The sequence below is a fragment of the Erpetoichthys calabaricus genome, chromosome 3 (genome assembly GCF_900747795.2).
Source record: "Erpetoichthys calabaricus chromosome 3, fErpCal1.3, whole genome shotgun sequence".
Classification (NCBI taxonomy): domain Eukaryota; kingdom Metazoa; phylum Chordata; class Cladistia; order Polypteriformes; family Polypteridae; genus Erpetoichthys; species Erpetoichthys calabaricus.
In genome coordinates this window covers 289,781,911-289,798,975 of record NC_041396.2, presented here as the reverse complement: position 1 = coordinate 289,798,975, position 17,065 = coordinate 289,781,911, and the positions used below count along the sequence as shown (strand labels likewise).

Below are 17,065 nucleotides of genomic sequence, written 5' to 3'. Positions count from 1 at the left end.
TTAACTTTGAGCTACACATGAGGTCTCTTTCCAAAATTTCATTCTATCATCTCCGTAACATTGCCCGCCTCCGTCCATTTCTGTCCTTGTCTGATGCTCAAACTCTGGTTCATTGTTTCATAATGTCTCGTATTGATTACTGTAATTCCTGCAAAATCTATACAGAAGCTACATTATATTCAGAACTCCACAGAAAGCATTTTGCTCACATCTCTCCTGTTCTCTCCCAGCTTCACTGGTTACCAATCAAGGAGTAAATTCAAGATTCTGCTTCTCACCTTCAAAGCCCTCCATAACCTCACCCCCCTCTACCTCACTCAGCTCCTTACACTCTTTCTCGCTCTCTCAGGTCCTCTCCTTACCTTCCCACACCCCAGACTCTCCAGGTAATTCAGTGCTATAGCACCTCAATTCTGGAACTCTCTTCCTCAGTCTCTCCGAGTTTGATCCTGTTTCTGCACTTTTAAATCGCAGCTGAAAACTTTCCTCTTCTACGAACTTTTGTCATCTGTGTAATTTTTTTTTTTTACTCTGTATGTAAAGTGACCTTGGGTTTGTGAAAGGCGCTCAATAAATGTAACCTATTATTATTATTATTATTTATGAAATCCTGCTTCTTAAACATTGACCTCCAAAATGTACAGGATAGGACAGCTTGGCTGAGATGTTCAGACAGCAGAAACTGAATAATTATATCACAAGGGGATATTCATTGTCTCCCATCTGATTTCAAAGACGCGGCACAGTGGTGCAGTGGGTAGCGCTGCTGCCTCGCAGTTAGGAGATCTGGGTTCACTTCCCGGGTCCTCCCTGCGTGGAGTTTGCATGTTCTCTCCGTGTCTGCGTGGGTTTCCTCCGGGCGCTCCGGTTTCCTCCCACAGTCCAAAGACATGCAGGTTAGGTGGATTGGCGATTCTAAATTGGCCCTAGTGTGTGCTTGGTGTGTGGGTGTGTTTGTGTGTGTCCTGCGGTGGGTTGGCACCCTGCCCAGGATTGGTTCCTGCCTTGTGCCCTGTGTTGGCTGGGATTGGCTCCAGCAGACTCCCGTGACCCTGTGTTTGGATTCAGCGGGTTGGAAAATGGATGGATGATAAAATGGCATTAGCTGGATGTGTTGTGTCATATGATTTATCCACTGCTTTTGAAAAGCTTATGGTTACACCCCTCTTGTGTCCAAATCAAAATATGTCAAGCTTAATCATCTTCTACCAGCAATTAATACCAGCATATTGAGTGTTTAGAGCAGGGGTGTCGAACTCCAGGCCTGGAGGGCCGCAGCAGCTGCAGGTTTTTATTCTAACCCTTTTCCTAATCAGTGACCCAGTTTCAATACTAAATAACTTCTTTTCCCTTCATTTTAATAGCCCTGTTTTTAAGGATTCAGTGCTCTGAATTGATTTCTTTCTTCATTAAATGACAGCCAAACAGAAATGAGACATGAAACAAGCCAACAGATGTTAAGCTAAATTGAGGCTTCAAACTCCAACCAGTTTCACTTGAATCACTTTCTTAATGAGAAGCCGTTTCTTGCTTTTATTTAAACCCGTTATTTAATTCCATGGCTTGTTGCTTCTCTCATGCTGCCACAGCAGACATTTCCAAAACTGTTGATTTTCTGTTTTTTCTAAGAACATCATCAAAATGTTTTGGTGACCTGAGAGATCAGCCTTACTGAGATCTTCACCTTTCTTTATTTTCAGATATTGTGGCAAAGGTGAATTGGTCATGTGGTGGCTTGTTTTGTGTCTATTATTTAGCTACTAATTAAGGAAAAAGGCCTGAGTCAAGTTAATTAAAACTAAGGCAAAATAAGTAAATTAGCAGCAAAAACTGGTCACTAATTAAGAAGATGGTTAGAATGAAAACCTGCAGCCACTGCGGCCCTCCAGGACTGGAGTTCGACACCCGTGGTTTAGAGGATGTGAGAGGAATTGTCCAGAATAAAAACTGCTCCTGTCTTGTGAGAACAAATAATTATTTCATGGGAGTAAGATCTGAGTGTGCACAGAAATGGTCTTGTGGGAACAAGTACAGAGACCCGTAAGTCCCTACGAGAAGAGGCCCAAACTTAAACCACCTATAATTCTAAACTCAGTTGCAGTGGTAAGGGTTTTGGGACCCCTTCTCTAGTTGTGTTTTCTACTGTATTTAGAACTGATGATGAGGTCCTTTAAGCCATAAGCGATAGGAGAACTCCCACTGATCCTGCACTCTGCATGTAAACACTGCAAGTGGAGCAGTCACTGGTCAGGTCAGCTGTGCTCTGTCGCCTTTTTTGTGCAGTACTGATGGGCCACTGCACTCTACCCCTATACAGTGCAAATCCTGATGATTACGCCAATGGATCACCACTCTTTTTTGTGCTGCACTGATGGGCCATTACACTGCACCCCTCCATAGTGCAAATCCTGATGACTACGCCAATGGATCCCCATCCCTTTTTGTGCAGGACTGATGGGCCACTATACTCAACCCGTCTACAGTGCAAATCCTAACGACTACGCCAATGGATCCCCACCCTTTTTTGTGCAGCACTGATGGGCCACTACACTTTACCCCTATACAGTGCAAATCCTGACGACTATGCCAATGGATCCCCATCCCTTTTTGTGCAGCACTGATGGGCCACTATACTCAACCTGCCTACAGTGCAAATCCTGACGACTACGCCAATGGATCCCCACCCTTTTGTGCAGCACTGATGGGCCACTACACTTTACCCCTATACAGTGCAAATCCTGACGACTACGCCAATGGATCCCCATCCCTTTTTGTGCAGCACTGATGGGCCACTATACTCAACCTGCCTACAGTGCAAATCCTGACGACTACGCCAATGGATCCCCACCCTTTTGTGCAGCACTGATGGGCCACTACACTTTACCCCTATACAGTGCAAATCCTGACGACTACGCCAATGGATCCCCATCCCTTTTTGTGCAGGACTGATGGGCCACTATACTCAACCCGCCTACAGTGCAAATCCTGACGACTACGCCAATGGATCCCCACCCTTTTTTGTGCAGCACTGATGGGCCACTACACTTTACCCCTATACAGTGCAAATCCTGACGACTACGCCAATGGATCCCCATCCCTTTTTGTGCAGCACTGATGGGCCACTACACTTTACCCCTATACAGTGCAAATCCTGACGACTACGCCAATGGATCCCCATCCCTTTTTGTGCAGGACTGATGGGCCACTATACTCAACCCGCCTACAGTGCAAATCCTGACGACTACGCCAATGGATCCCCACCCTTTTTTGTGCAGCACTGATGGGCCACTACACTTTACCCCTATACAGTGCAAATCCTGACGACTACGCCAATGGATCCCTGCCCTTTTTTTGCAGCACTGATGGGCCACTGCACTCCATTCATCCACAGTGCAGTTCCTGATGAATACCCTTTGATTTATCACTGTGGACAAGTAGAGTATGGTGGCCCTTTTGGTGCTGTGCAGAACGGGTGTGAATCTATCAGGATTTGCACAGCTTTTTTTTTTTTTTTTGCAGCCTGGTGACAAGAACTGCACACAACACTCCATATGCGGCCTCACTAGTGCATTCTATAGTGTGAGCATAGCAATCCTTGCTTAATATTCAACTGTTTTTATGATATAACCTAACATTTTCTTTTCTTTTCTAATTGCTTCTGTGCTTTGCTTAGATGGTGAAAATGTTGGGGCAATGTAAAGCCCTAATTCCTTTTCAGAGGTTGCAGTACAGTGTCTCCCATGTTGTATTTATAGTTGATGTTCTTTTTTTTCAGTTGTACCACTTTGCACATTTGTACATTAAGCAACATTGTTAGAACATTAGAACACTCTAGACGAGAACAGGCCATTTAGTCCAACAAAGCTCGCCAGTCCTATCCTCTTATTTCTTCCAAAAAAACATCAAGTCGAGTCTTGAAAGTCCCTAAGGTCTTACTGTCTATCACACTACTTGGTCACTTATTCCAAGTGTCTATCGTTTTTTGTGTAAAGAAAAACATCCTAATGTTTGTACAAAATTTACCCTTAACAAGTTTTCAACTGTGCCCCCGTGTTCTTGATGAACTCATTTTAAAGTCACCGTCTCGACCCACTGTACTAATTCCCTTCATAATTTTAAACACTTCAGTCAGGTCTCCTCTTCGTTTTCTTTTGCTTAAACTGTAAAGGCTCAGCTCTTTTAACCCTTTGAGGGCTGAATATTTTTTCTGAAGTTTTCTGAAAAGCATGCAAAGCAAGGGTGTCACACATAAATCAGAATAAAATGTCTGCTGCTGCATGAGACGCCTGTGTCTCTCGATGGCCAGCAGGGATGCACAGTGGGCTGGCTGCCTTGCTGTCTTTACGTGGATGGTGGGCGATGGTGGCAGTCGCAGTGAGACGCAATCTGTCATTGTAAGCGGCTGTCCTGAAGGTGCATTAGCTACATGAAGGTGTTCAGCACCACAATGAGCTGGGGACCGATCAGCTTCATGCTGGGACCCCTTTCATTATCCATCTCTGGATCACTTGCATCATAAGTAGAGCGTAGTATTACACTTTGGTCGATGTCGTTACAGAGGCTGTTTGCTCTTTGCTACTCTTTTCACGCGCAGGGAATCGAGGTCAAGGCAATAAAGAGAACATTCCTTCTGACAAAAAGAGTCCAACTAAAACGTAATGGTGAGTTTTGTCAAAGCTCACAGCTGAGTACTGTCCTCTGCCTCTGAATGTTGACAAAAGTTGACATCCGCCCTGAAAGAGTTAATCTTTCCTGATAATTCAACCCCTGTAGCCCTAGAATCAGCCTAGTCGCTCTTCTCTGAACCTTTTCCAAGTGTCCAAGTGTATCCAACTGTCTGCCCAAATCTGAAGATTGTCCAAGTCATTCTTAATTTTTTGTTGCATCCTCAGTGTCTGCCAATCTTACAGTTTTAGCATTATCTGCAAATTTCACAACTTTAGCAAATGGATCTAAATCCATAGCATTAGTATAAATCAGTAATGGACAGACCCCTGAGGGACCCCACTTTTGACGTAACTCTGTTCTTCTCTTATCTGTACTTTTTGTTTCCTATCAGTTAACAAACTAAAGATCTAGTTTTGTAGGTCACCTCTAATGCCTATAGCTGTTAGTTTCGGAATCAATCTTTGGTGTGGGATGACCATATCAAGTACATCATGTCATATGCTTCGTTTTTGTCAAATATTGACGTTGCCTGTTCAAAAAAATCTAAAAGATTGATTTTTCAAGATCCTCTCATAAACCCAGCTTGGCTGTTATGTAGTCTGTTATTTTCATATAGGAACTTTACGAATTAATCACCGTGGGGTGGGAATGGGTGATCAGTTAATAAATGTAATACAACTGGGGCCAGGAGGAGCAGCAAGGGAGGAAGAAAAAGGATTTATGTGCAGTAGCAGGTGCAGGGAAGGGGTTTAGTTTTTGGAGAGATCAAATTGTGAAAGGTCAGTGGTTGGAGAGATCCAATATGTAAGAAAGTAAGACGGGTGCGATTGAGACAAAAGATAAGTGTGGCCCACAAAAGGAAGGAAAGAAATTAAGATTCTTTTAATGAGCTTGGGGGATTTTAACAAACTTTGAGCTGCGAGAGCACGAGAGCGATGGAATTTGTGGAAAAAGCACAAAGATACAAAAACGAAACGTTTGGGATTCCATCCCGTTTATTAACAACTAGGGGGGCTCCTCCCCCTGCTCGCTTCGCTCGCCAACCCCTGGTGTTGGGTAACCCGAAATACATTGATGTATGTATGAGATATATTGGAGTGTAAAGGTGTAGATGATGAACAAAGAAAGTAAAGAACCCATAGCATGGCACATTAGAAAGATATATTGGAATATTTCTTTATACACAACATTTGTAGTAAAGATGGTGTGTTGTCCTTGAATAAGTTCTCCTTGGTATGGAGTATCTTTATCTAGGCAGGCTCGTTTTTGTATCTCCGTCAGTTGTTGTATTTCGTCAGTTGTGGTCTTTCGTTTTGAACCTGTGCCTGCTTTGCTTCCGCAGTTTCAGATGCGCGTTGTAGCCATCCATGTTCATTGTATTTGTCCATGCTGGCTCGCTTTTGTAGCTCCGTTAGTCGAGCTGTTTGGTTTTGGAGCCGAGACAGTTTTGCTTCCACGGTTTCAGACGCGCGTTGTAGGCGCCTACGTATCCATGCGGGCTCGTTTTTGTAGCTCCGTCAGAGGTTCATTCGTTGATAGATTGCGTCCTCTTGATCTAACATGTACTGTAGATCTGTGCATATTTGCGTTCGTGATTTGGCTCAGGGTGCACTGTTCCAATCCGATGTAATATTTGTCCACATACGTGAAAGCAGTATGGGCCATTGCCAGCTGGTGGCCAGATATTTACCTCGGTAGATGCAAAAGCAAACTATTGTAGGATCTAATGCAGTCCATAACTCCTGCTTTGCAGACGCGCATTGTAGGCGCCTGCGTTCATTGATTTTATCTAGGCGGGCTCGTTTTTGTACCTCCGTCAGTTGTGGTATTTCATTTTGAACCCGTGCCTGCTTTTTTCCGCAGTTTCAGATGCGCGTTGTAGGCGTCCATGTTCACTGTATTTGTCCATGCGGGCTCGCTTTTGTAGCTCCGTTAGTCGAGCTGTTTGGTTTTGGAGCCGAGACAGTTTTGCTTCCGCGGTTTCAGACGCGCGTTGTAAGTGCCTACGTATCCATGCGGGCTTGTTGTTGTAGCTCCGTTAATTGAGCTGGATCGTTTTGGAGCCGTGACCGTGACTCCATTAGTTATCCGTTGTCTACCGTTAGTAATATGGATAATTGCACTTACTGTTAATACGGAGCGTTTTCTGTGGTTGTACTGTTAATAATGCATAACTGTAATGTGATCCACATATGCTATATGGTTTGGACGTGTGAGGATGCCGTACGTCTAATACGGAGAGTTCGTTTATTCTTATTACCCGGACCATGCTGTGTAGTGAGGATGTTTAGTTCAGAAGCGCGTTGTAGGCGCATGTGCCTTTCGTACTTTCTCGCGCCTTCCGTACTACCTTTGTGGACCTTTGCGGTCTCCTTAGTGTCTTCCGTTTGACTCTGGGGTGCAGTGCAGAATCCTCTTTTCTGTGTGGCTGTGTCGTTAGTCGTTAGCTATGGGCACGTTGTTGCTTCATGTCTTATTTACGTTAGTTGAGCTCTTTCGTTTTTAAGCCGTGACTCCTTCATTTGCGGTGGATTAGACTGCGCTTGCGGTTTATGAGACGCGCGCTGTAGGCGCCTGCACACTATGTCTCCTGGTCCCATCGCCGTGTACCTGAGTCCGTGCCTTCCATTCTCGGTTAGTAATATGGATAGGCTCTTCTTAACAAGAATCGGGCAAGAGAGTAATCTACAAAGACTGAGTCCAGATTGCGACTGACTGTGGGAGGGCAAGTGGTTGGCTTTATTTGCAGGGGGCAGGAAGAGGAGGGTCCTAGGGGACTAGGCGGAAGTGAGGTCAGTTGGAGGGCATGGTCCGGAGGCAGAAGTGGAACCTGGTTAGTTTTTAGGCATTCTTTCCTTTCTGTTATCTACAGAGGTGGGAGAAGAGATATTAGTGCACTTTGTCACCCTCTGACTTAACTCTTTTCCATTAGTTAATCCCCTTGACTGCCTTTTGACAAAGTGTAGTAGTGAGAACCCGATGGGAATACATCAAGGAAGTCGTGAACTGGGAGTCGCCCTACTGGGAATATGACAGAGTAATGCTGCATTCCATGTGACCTGCAATGTCAGAATTTAAGAGTTCCCAAGTGTTGGATTTCCTACTCAAAAAGTTGGGAGTGTCTCATTAATTTTTATCTCAAAATCCATGATGGCTGCACTGCACATCCACAGAAGTGAAAGCTGTAGTATCATACTGTTTATTAACATTTCTGTCTATTTTTGTCTCATAAAATCAGTCGATCACACAGTGCTGTCCAACTTCTATCTGTGGACATGTTGCTAATACCACGTTCAATAGTTGTCTGTATTTCAAAGTACAATAACAACAGTTTTTCAATTGTTTAATAACATCCATCTATCCATTATCCAACCCGCTTTATCCTAACTACAGGGTTACGGGGGTCTGGAGCCAGTCCCAGACAACACAGGGTGCAAGGCAGGAAACAAACCCCGGGCAGGATGCCAGCCCACCGCAGTTATATAATAACATAAAATATAAAAAACTTCATAGATCAGAGTGGCACACTTCAAACCTCTGGCCACAGAAGGATACTCAGATGTAATTAGGTCATAGATTGCTGGTAAAGGAAGGATGCACAGATGGGATTAGACAATACATTTCTAGTTGCAAATTACATTTAGGAGTATCAAAGCATTCATTTATGGTTATTGTCATTTTTATGTCTGATCAAAATTTAAAACTTCAAACCGAGGCCAGCAACAGCTTGCTGTTTTTAATTAAACGTTCCAAAATGTTGATTTCTATCCTCCCAAAACAGCTCATGACATACTCGGAGCGTATTGTACAGTATGTTCTACCATTGATCCATTCCTTCTGTTGTGATTTTATTTCTGCCATCTTTTTAGATGAATCCTCATCCCAGATGCTCCCAGCTCTTCAGCAGGTAAAAGTGGACACAATGCAGCTGTCTGGATTATCGCAGGATGAAGCCCTGGACAGACACCACCTGGACCTCAGCAGCCTGGAGCTGGATCAGGTAACAGGGCAGAGTTCTGGGGCAAGGATCTTAAGGGCAGCCCTGCTATTTCTTAAACCTTTTCTCCACTTCCTAATGCTCCATTTGTTCTTTCATTTGTAACAGGGGTGGGCAATGTCGGTCCTGGAGAGCCGTAGTGGCTGCAGGTTTTTCTTCCAAAAATGAGAAGTCAATTATTGCTGATGAAGCCCTTATTGCTTAAGTGACATTTTGATGCTTCATTTTAGTGGTCTTGTTTGTTAAGCATCCCCACCCTTAATTGCTAATGTCAGTCTTAAACAGCTGCATTCAGTTTTAAAGGCGCCTTATTAGCAGTAAGATGTACAGTAAATGACAAAGCAACCAGCAGTTCTCCATCTAGCTTGTTTCCATTTACATCTGTGTGTGTTCATCATGCACTATTTGATTTAATAAAACGCATAGCAGAAAATATGACAGACTGAAAATGATCCGTTTTAGGCTTCAAATCATTTGGATGATATCCTTGGAAAGGAAAACATCTACGGCATAAGAACCTTACATTGCAGACTAACAAGCCATACAATTAAATAAGGTCTGAGACTGGCAAGGATTTGTTTCTGATTAAGCAATTGGGATGGAATGAAAACCTGTGTGGCCCTCCAGGACTGACATTGCCCACCTCTGATTTATACAGTGCCCTCCATAATGTTTGGGACAAAGACATGTTTTTTTCTTGATTTACCCTTCTGCTCCACAGTTTGAAATTACATATCAAACACCTCAGGCATGATTAAAGTACACATGGCAGATTTTCATTGAAGGGGATCTGTAGACATTTTGGTTACACAACACTTTATCTACACACTACGCCCATTTCAGGCCATCATAATGTTTGGACACCGCAATGGCAGGTCTATTAAAGCATATCCTTTACATGCAATGACTGCTTGAAGTCAGTGATTTATCGATATCAGCAGGTGCTGAGGATCTTCTCTGGTGATGCTCTGCCAAACCTCTAATGCAGCCTTCAGCTCCTGCTTGTTTCAGGGGCTTGAATATGGAAAGCCTGCTCCTTTGGATTGAAGTTAGGAGACTGGTTTGGCCGTTCAAGAATCTTCCATTTTCAGTTTTGATAAACTCCTGTGTTGCATCAGCAGTGTGGTTGGAAACATTGACTGGCACCTGAGCAGATCAGATGTTTCTGCACACCTAAGAATTCATTGTGCCACTGCTGTCAGCAGTTTCGTCATCTATGAAGAGAAGTGTGCCAGGACATACATACCCTATCCATAACACCCCCACCACCATGTTTAACAAATGAGGTGTCCTGCTTTGGATTTTGGGCAACTCCCTTTGGTCTCCACACTTTGCTCTTTGCCATCACTCTGATCAGGTTCATCTCTGTCTCATCCACCCATAAGGCCTTTTCCCAGAATTCTAAAGGCACTTTGAAGTCCTTTGTCACAAACTGCAATCTGGTCATCTTGTATTTGTGGTTTACATCTTGCAGTGTCTGCGGTGGGTTGGCACCCTGCCCGGGATTGGTTCCTGCCTTGTGCCCTGTGTTGGCTGGGATTGGATCCAGCAGACCCCCGTGACCCTGTGTTTGGATTCTGCGGGATAGAAAATGGATAGATGGCTGGATCTTGCAGTGTGGCCTCTAGTTTCTGTTCACAAAGTCTTCTGCTGATAGTCGTCTATAATACAAACACACGTAGGCCCCCTGAAGACTTTGTCTGATCTGTCACACAGGCGTTGGGGGCTTTTTCTTGACCGTAGTGAGGATTCTTCTGTCATCAGCAGTGGAGGTCTTCCTTGGCCTACCAGTCCCTTTGTGATTACTGAGCTCACCAGTGTGTTCTTGCTTCTTCATGATATTCCAGACAGTTGATTTCGCTCATCCTAAGGTTTGTCAATGTCAATGTCAATTTATTTATATAGCACAATTAAAACAATATAGTAATGCTGTGGCCAAAGTGCTTTACAATAATAGAATAAAAGAAAAACAAAACAATTAACATAAAACATAAATAGACATAAAATATATGAACATAAAATAAGATACATAATAAATAGAAGTAATGTTATAGAGTCACAAAGAGGAAACCATTAGTATTACTGAAGGTCACAGAATGCAAGTGAATAGAAATGAGTCTTTAATCTTGTTTTGAACAGTTCAACTGTAGACGACTCCTTTATATGATGAGGTAAAGAGTTCCACAGGCGAGGAGCAGCAGCTGCAAAGGCCCTGTCCCCCTTAGTTTTACAGTTGGTACGACGGACAACCAGAGACAGCCGACCAGAAGATCTAAGCACTCTGGATGGCTGATGTAAAACACACAGTTCAGATAAATAGGTAGGAGCAAGCCCATGTAAAGATTTAAAAACTAGCAGCAAGATTTTAAAATCAATTCGAAAACTGACAAGCAGCCAGTGTAAAGAAGCTAATATTGGAGAAACAGAGTCATACTTTTTTGCCCCAACCAGAAAGCGAGCGGCAGCATTTTGGACCAACTGTAACCTGTGCATCAGAGATTTGTTAATTCCAGAATACATCGAGTTGCAGTAATCAAGGCGAGAAAAGATAAAAACATGAGTATCTTTCTCAAGATCCCTAGAAGATAAAAAAGGCTTGATCTTACCTAATAGACGAAGTTGGAAAAAACGACTCTTGACTACAGAATTTACTTGTTTCTCAAAAGAGAGGTTACTATCAAAGGTAACACCAAGATTGCGGACTTGAGGTTTGCAACAGACAGAGAAAGAGCCGAGAAGTCCAAGACCAATTTGGGCTTTAGCTGATGGACCCACTATAAGCACCTCCGTTTTATTTTGATTCAGATCAAGAAAATTATTAGCCAGAATCTTAGTTCAGACAGACAGTTGTGGAGTTGAATTGTTGCAGAGTTGCAGACAGGAATATAAACCTGAGCATCATCAGCATAGCAGTGAAAAGAAATGTTAAATTTCCTAAAAATCGCTCCAATAGGGTGAAGGTATATAGAGAATAAAATAGGACCCAAAATGGATCCGTGAGGAATACCACATTTAAGAGGAGTAGTAGATGAAAAAGAGGAATTAAGAGTCACTGAAAAGTGTCTACCAGTTAGATATGACCTGAACCAGTTAAGAGCAGCCCCTTTAAGCCCAACAAGATGTTCAAGCTGCTTCAGCAATATCTCATGGTCAATAGCGTCAAAGGCAGCAGACAGTTCAAGGAGGAGAAGGACTGCTGCGTCACCTGAGTCAGTAATAAAAGAGATGTTTGTCTCCAATGGTTTTATTCTTGTTTTTCAGCCTCAAAATGGCTTCCTTGACTTTCATTGGCAGAGCTCTTGTCCTCATGTTGAACAATGGTGACTACAAACTCCGAAGGGTAGAAGCAAGCTGAGGTATCTGATGAAGCAATGAAACCACCTGAGGAATCACAAGCACCTGTGACGCCAAGTGTCCCAAACATTATGGTGCCCTGAAATGGGGGGGACTGTTTAGAACAAGTGTTGTCATTTCTACAAGCTGTGACCAAAATGTATGCAAATCCCCTTGAATGAAAGTCTACCAAGTGCACTTTAATCACGATGTCTGAATTGTTTCATTTGTTATTTTAAACTGTGGAGCAGAGGGGGAAATCGAGGAGGAATGTGTCTTTGTCCACACACATTATGGAGGGCACCGAATGTATTAAAAAGAGCAGGACGTGGCTCTCATAGTCTGCCCAACTAATGGCCCGTAATCAAATTACAACAACATCAATAACAATTTATTTCTTGTATAGTCCAAAGTCAGACTTGGAACGCCTCAATGGGGTTTAACAGGTCCTGCTTTTTGACAGACCCCCAGCCTTGACTCCCTAAGAAGACAAGAAGTAACTCCAAAAAAAAAAAACCTTGGGGGTGAGGGGGGAATGGAAGCAGTCTTAGGAAGGGCAATTCAGAGAGAGCAAGAGACCCCCTTCCAGGTAGGTTGGGTGTACAATGGCTGCCAAAAAAATGAGGTAAACACAACACACAAAACAGAACACAAGTAACCATCTACACAGAGCTCGGTAGGCCAGTCTTTCATGGCCACCCCAGAAATACAACACAACAGTAGAGTATTAACAGTTGTGAAATAAGGACGCAAACACCGTAAAAGTTCTGGGGGAATCCCCCCGTATACTGTAGCCCAAGCAATGGAAATGAAGTCTTCACAATCAGAAGTCAAATCGGAACTGACAAAAGAGGAAATGGAGGCAGTGTATATGTAGTAGATTTGAAGGAAGTAATGTCAAGGGTGAAAGGCATGCTGGGAACGGAAGTGACATCATGACGAGGTGAGATCTTGAAGGTGTGACATCATGAGGAGGTGGGACCTTGAGGGTGTGAAAAGGCGCTATATAGGTGCACAAAGAGACAGGGAGGCATGCATAAAAATAAAACAAAAATGTATTTTTCTTCAGCTGGGGGACACGTCTTCCCCGTGCCCCTCAGCCCCAGCACAGTCCCACAAGCACAAACCAAACCAAAACAAAAGGCACACTACTCTCTTCACCACCACTCCTCCCAGCAAGTGTTGTCCTCCTCTCCCCGACTCGTTCCGGGGGAAGTAGTGTGTAGTCCATGGCTGTTCCCCCGGACCAAGTATCGAAGGGCCATCCTGGCCAGGCTTGGGCCCTGGCCATCCGCAACAAGGGATGGTGCCAGAAGTGATGTTATTGTGTGGATTCTTCAGTTGCTCTGCCAAGAGAGAAGAAAAAGAGAGTTAGAGGGCAGTGCCAACCCCTGGTTTCGGTGGGTAACTGCATCTATTTGAGCCCATAAACTCTCTCCAAAATTCAGTACAAGCTATAAAGCACATTAGAAGACGGTCAATGGCTGCAGCCAGTCACAGGAGGATTTGAGGCCCCCTTTACTCCATTAGAAAATACTCTGGACAATGCCAGCTGACACATATTTAACTTGTATTAGTGTTTAAATTGGTACAGTTAACAGATGGCTTTCTTATGGTCAAGTTCCCATTACATTTCGATGTGAGGAAATTCCTTGGCATGGGATTAGAATTGTGGGGCTTATAAATAAGACCAGGACCCTCTGTAATACCCACGTGTTGAATTGCAGGTCATCAACAATGGGCGCTTTGCCACCTTGTGGAAGGGCTCCCTGGACAGCACAGCTGTGGTGCTGAAGATTTACCCATCAAGTGCCTGGCGCCCCTACAACAATGAGACAGAAGTTTACAAACTGCTGCTTTGGGAACACAGCAATGTGGCAAAGTTCCTCGGGATGGCGCAGAGACAGGACAGTGGAGAGCTGCTGCTGGCCCTGCAGTTTGAGGAAAATGTGAGCAAATGAGGCAACGTGAGACCAAACTGACGAGTGCCTTATTTAGTGGGCCTTGCCACCAGGATTTTTGTCTGGTTTCACATCTGATTTCTGTTTTTTATTCCATCTTCTGCTTTTAGGGCTCCATGAAGTCCTTCCTGTCACAGAACTGCAACAATTGGGCTGACACAGTGAAAATGCTCCTGTCACTTTGCCAAGGCCTGGCCTTCCTTCACACGGAGATCCACCGAGACGGTGAGGACAACGAAGCACGAGGGGGAAGTTTAGTGGGATTTGAGCTTTGAATGTGGCACTGAAAATGGTGACCCTGTTAGGAAAGTCCCACTGGTCTAGTGATTATCAAAATGCTGGGCTCCTTTCAACCAGAGAGGAGGGTTGTGCGAGACACCTCATTCAATTCAGCTTAATTCGTTGTCACCACACCTTACAGTAAAAAGAAAAGCGGGTGGTGTGCATCCCGCTGGTGCAGAACAGTCAGCAACAATAGAGTGTGGGGTGGCACAACATGGCAGACTAACGTGACGGAACAGCAAATAAATAGACAAAGGTGAAAGGTGCTGTACGGTAGATAAATAGTAAAGGCGCTATACAACAGAATCGTAGACTGTTCATTAAATTACACTCAGTACCCCATAATGACAAAGTGAATGCATGTTTTCAGAAAGGTCTGCAAATGTATTAAAAATCAAAAACTGAAATCTCTCATTCCTAGAAGTATTCAGACCCTTTTGGCCCTCTAAATTGTACTCAGGTGGCTCCTGTTTGCTTTCACTCTTTTAGGGTGGATCTCGACTTTTGGCGACTCAACAGGTTGAGGGCAGGGGGCGAAAAAAAAAAAAAACCTGCAAATGTCGATAAAACTCGCAGTTACATTATAGGCGACCCTCTTTGCTAGGAGGACTGTGAGACTCATTGACTTGCCATTGAATCGCTGCGGGTGCGTGAGTAGTGTGGAGTAAACAGCAGAACCGGGCTCACCGGAGGCAGGAGGATACATTGGCGCCCCTATCTATATAGTTTTTTATTACTAATAAGTAAAATATATATATAAAAAATGCTTTATGAAAACCACGCTTATATTAAGTTAAAAAGTGTACTAAAAAGTAAAAAATAAGTCTCTCATACATCACTCACAAAAAAATAAAAGCATGGGCGCTTTTTGAATGTTGATTGATGAAAATCGCCCACGCTTTTATTTTAGGAGTGTACACTATTTAACTTAATATAAGTGTGTTTTTTAAAAAGTATTATATATATATACATATTACTTTCAACTTTTTAGTCTTGGGTTTGTTTTAGTATAATTTTGTAATCAATATTTTAACACTTCATTTAATATTTCTATCCGTTACTAGCGCCATCTATTGGTGAAATCTTGAACTATTCTTCATATGAAAATTTAATTTCTTAACATGGATTAATTGATCAATTAGTGAAACTGATTATTGATTCATGTATTGTCAACGGAAGTGAGTAAGTGTGCAAAATTTCAAGTCATTTGGACAATAATAAGTGGGTTAAATATCGATTTCAAGATTTGTACCAGACAACAAACAGGTGAAGTTAATACTGTATACGTGTGGTAAAAATAATAATAAAAATACATAAATGATTTTGAGAACAAAATAAATGTATTAATTGTTAAATAAAAAAAAATCATAGAACGCAGTAATAGTGCAATAGCAATAGGATCTTAAATTTGCACATATTAAAAATAAAATCACACCAACCTTAATAAAAGAAAAACAAAAGTATTACACATGAGATGAATAAGAATATTACAAATTTTTAAGTAATTAAATTTAATAATACAGACAAAATAATATCAATAATACTTTAGACAAAATGTAATAGAATTACAATGAATAAATAATTAAATAAATGCCCAATATAAAATCTTTTTTTAAATGTTTACTTTTTTTACTTTGGTGAAGCAAATTCATATTATTTTATCAAAATTAATTTGTTAAATGAATTAAAATTGCCATATTTTACATTTTTCCTGAGCAAGTGATATGTTTTGTTTTGATCATTTTTAGTTTACTAAAGCTTCTTTCACCAGAAGCTACAGTAACAACAACAACAACAATAATAATAATAATAATAATAATATAATGTTTTATTCATGTAGCGCCTTTCATACACTCAAGGACACTTTACAATTCAATAAACACATTAACAAGACAGTAGAAATCACATACTAGAAAATGAGTAATACTCATTGAAAAGATGTGTTTTTAACAGGAGTTTGAAATGAATAATAGATTTTTGCTCGTGAAGGCTGAGAGGAAGAGCATTCCAAATTTTAGGGAGTATCACACTAAAATGTGGAACGCTCTTCCTCTCAGTCTTTGCAAGCAAAAATCTATTATTTTAAGTAGTGTTAGGAATATTCTCAATGCAACTTCTAAATTTGAATAGGACTGAACTAAACTATATTCATGAATCGTTTTTAAAACATCTAAACTCGTAGCTGCTTTAAGGTCTGGAATTAACGCCATTGCCTGATTTTTGAAACTGAATTTCTAATAAGAAATCTACAGAATTTATATCGTTTGGATATTTAAGGGATAAATCACAAGCTGCTTTTTAAAATTTTCTGTATCCATCGACTTAATTTTTTCACCTGTTAAGAATTCGAAATCCGACGAAATCCCATATAGTTTTTCATATTTCTATCTAAGTTGTGATATTAAAATATTTATTACTCCTTATATCATACAAGGAAGCGAGTGTATCAAGAGAGCGCGCCCGATGCAAATCGTCAGTTTGCTTAAGGTATCTGATGAACATTGCAACATTTCACTTTTTTTTCTTTTATTTTGCAATTTATTAATTTTCATTTTTCCTCAGTTTGGCGCCCTTTCCCATTGTTCACCCGAGACAAGTATATATATATTACTAACCGAGAATGGTAAACCGGATGGCATGGACGCAGGTACACGGCGATGGGACCATGAGACGTACTGCGCAGGCGCGTACAGCGCACGTCTCATAAACCGCAAGCGAAGTCGTATCCACCGCGCACGAAGGAGTCACGGCCCAAAAACGAAAGAGTTCAACTGACGTGAATGAGAAATGAAGCAACAACGCGCCCATAGCTAATGACTACCAA

At 42.2% G+C, this 17,065-nt stretch overlaps 1 protein-coding gene across 1 annotated transcript in view; it reads left to right on the top strand.

Moving 5' to 3' along the window:
* LOC114649574 (anti-Muellerian hormone type-2 receptor-like) overlaps positions 1-17,065 on the top strand; it is a 71,868-nt gene that overhangs the window by 9,206 nt on the left and 45,597 nt on the right. Inside the window, exons 3-5 of the mRNA XM_051924358.1 lie at positions 8,538-8,668; positions 13,726-13,947; positions 14,070-14,184. Of these exons, the coding sequence (XP_051780318.1) occupies positions 8,538-8,668; positions 13,726-13,947; positions 14,070-14,184 (468 nt within the window). The remainder of the gene's footprint in view (positions 1-8,537; positions 8,669-13,725; positions 13,948-14,069; positions 14,185-17,065) is intronic.